A 2,542-nucleotide genomic window follows, 5' to 3' on the forward strand; every position below is an offset into this window, starting at 1 on the left:
TAACATCCATATAAGTCCCATCCAGGAACAATCTGGACAAATGGAAAGAAAACAGCATATAATGTCTCTCTTTCCCCTAGAACAAGAGAAAAAGGGTTGAACCTCAATGTAATGCAAAACAACAGCAAATGCGGTGTGTCGGGTGTGGGTAGAGCACAGTCCATGACTTTTTTGTCATCATGGAAATTAGTGGAAATGGCTGTGGTGGAAAACGTACAAGAACTAAGCTCTCACCACCTTCCTGCACAGCACTCCAACGTTGAACTGCCCTCACGGTGAAGAAATTTTCCTGAAGTCCAGCCTGAACATCTCAAGCCACAACTTGTGGCTGTTGCCCCTAGTTGCCCCTAGCAAGAAGAGCCTGGCTTTGTTGTCTTCACAACTCCCTCTTCAACAGCAGGGCCTGGCACTGAACGCAGTATTTCAGGTGTGTCCTCCCCAGTGATGAGTCAAAAAGGACAGTGTTTCCTTGATGTACTGACCACACTTCTGCTAATGTAACCCAACATGTGGTTTCTTTGATTCATAATGAGGGTATCTTGCTGGCACATATGCTGTAGATTTAATTTTTTTTTTTACTTGTTTTGTCACATAAGAAATTATTTGTCTTTGGGGGAATCATGGAATTTTCAGAGTTGGAAGGGACCTCTAGCGATCATCTCATCCAACTCCCCTGCTAAAGCAGGATTGCCCAGAGCACATCACTCAGGACTGCATCCAGGCGGGTCTTGAAAATCTCCAGAGAAGGGGACTCCACACCCTCCCTGGGCAGCCTGTGCCCGTGCTCTGTCACCCGAACTGTAAAGAAGTTTTTCCGTGTGTTGGAACGGAACTTCCTATGTTCCAACTTGTGCCCATTGCCCCTCGTCCTGTCACTGGGAACCACTGAAAAGAGTGTGGCTCCATCCTCCTTCAACCCACCCTTTAGATACTTGTATGCCATAATAAGGTTTCCCCTCCGCCTTCTCTTCTCCAGGCTAAAGCGTCCCAGCTCTCTCAGCCTTTCCTCATAAGGGAGATGCTCCAATCCGTCAGTCATCTTGGTTGCCCTTCGCTGGACTCGCTCCAGCAGTTCCCTGTCCCTCTTGAACTGGGGAGCCCAAAACTGGTCACAGTATTCCAGTTGTGGCCTCATCAGCGCAGAGTAGAGGGGGAGAATGACCTCCCTCGACCTACTGGCCACCTCTTCCCTATGCAGCCCAGGATTCCATTGGCCTTTCTGGCGACAAGGGCACATTGGGTGACTTGGGTATTGGGTGACTGTCAGTACTCAGGTGATGTTGCCTGGGTCCTCACCATCAATGGATATATCATAGATGACAAGTTAATCCTCAGTGGAGTAAACAGAGCCTTAAAGTGCTTCTCAGCTCATGTCAGAGGTTTTTCTATGGGAGATGTAGGATGATTTGGGTTGAAATGTGGTGGAACAGTGTACTAAAGAAGATAAAGGACTGTTGTGATTGTGCACCTGAGACTGGAAGGAGCAAAGGAAAACCACACTCCCAGAGCGAAAACCTGAGTGGAAAAGTGTTGGGGTTTTTTTGTTGTTGTGAACATGGTGCACCCATGCTTTATTTATTTGAGAAGCTCTGCAGTCACAGTGCGCAAGACTAGGTGGAAATAATTAAAGGCATTGCCAGGAATGGCTTAGGGTCACAGCCTGCCATAGGAATAATATTTCATTGTCAGTCTTTTGTCGCCTGTTGCCTTGAAATTTAAGAGCTAAAATTTTGACAAACAGCTCTTCTTGGGATGGAAAATTCAAAAGCACGTATTCCTTTGGAATCTGCATGTAATCTGCCAAGGCAGAGCAAAAAATGAGAAAAACACATCCCCAGAATTTTAAGAAAACGTGAGGAGTCATGGCTCTAGTCCCTTTCAGCTAGACATTTTAGTGACACTTCCATTCTACTCATTCTCCCTTACAGAAAAATATTTTCTGAGCCTTAAAAACCAAGGTGCTGAGACAAACCATGAGGTGCAGGCAGCCATATGCCAGGAGGACGTTATCTTAGTTTTCATCTTTGGTGGTCGGAGCAACTTCCAGGAACAACTGGAGATGTAAAGTGACTCTCTGTAAAAAGCGAGGGTGGCACTTGAAGCGAACCAGTGGGAAATAAAGAATGACACCACTGAAAATGAACAGGACGATGTAGAGGATCTCAATTTGGGGTTGATCAATGATGGGAGCTAACACCAGGTACACAGCTGCTATCAGCACAATTATGGGGATGATTATTGGGACCTGTGAAAGCAAAACAACAGTGTAAACACTCACATAATCCTGGGCCATTCTGGGTACGGACAACCCTGAAACTCCTGCAGAAAGCTTTTTAGATGAAACCCTGCTGCAACCTGAGATATTGCCTAGAAATTCCAATTAATCCAGACATCCTGTTTCTCAGCCCACCCTTACTCCAAGGTTGAACATCCCTGCAAGAGCTTCACCACTGCCACACACCCTAACCCCTGGTCTTCCCTGTCCTCCTGGACCTGAAGATGCAAACTACTGTTTTTAGTGCCAGGTCTGTTCCTGCTTTCC

At 46.3% G+C, this 2,542-nt stretch overlaps 1 protein-coding gene across 1 annotated transcript in view; it reads right to left on the reverse strand.

Moving 5' to 3' along the window:
• Nucleotides 1-2,011: 2,011 nt before the first annotated feature.
• The window catches only part of LOC104286724 (b(0,+)-type amino acid transporter 1-like), a 10,351-nt gene continuing 9,820 nt past the window's right edge, over nt 2,012-2,542 (reverse strand). Inside the window, exon 6 of the mRNA XM_009885348.1 lies at nt 2,012-2,245. Within this exon, the coding sequence (XP_009883650.1) occupies nt 2,012-2,245 (234 nt within the window). The remainder of the gene's footprint in view (nt 2,246-2,542) is intronic.

The sequence above is a fragment of the Charadrius vociferus genome, unplaced genomic scaffold, assembly GCF_000708025.1.
Source record: "Charadrius vociferus isolate BGI_N301 unplaced genomic scaffold, ASM70802v2 scaffold173, whole genome shotgun sequence".
NCBI classification, from domain to species: domain Eukaryota; kingdom Metazoa; phylum Chordata; class Aves; order Charadriiformes; family Charadriidae; genus Charadrius; species Charadrius vociferus.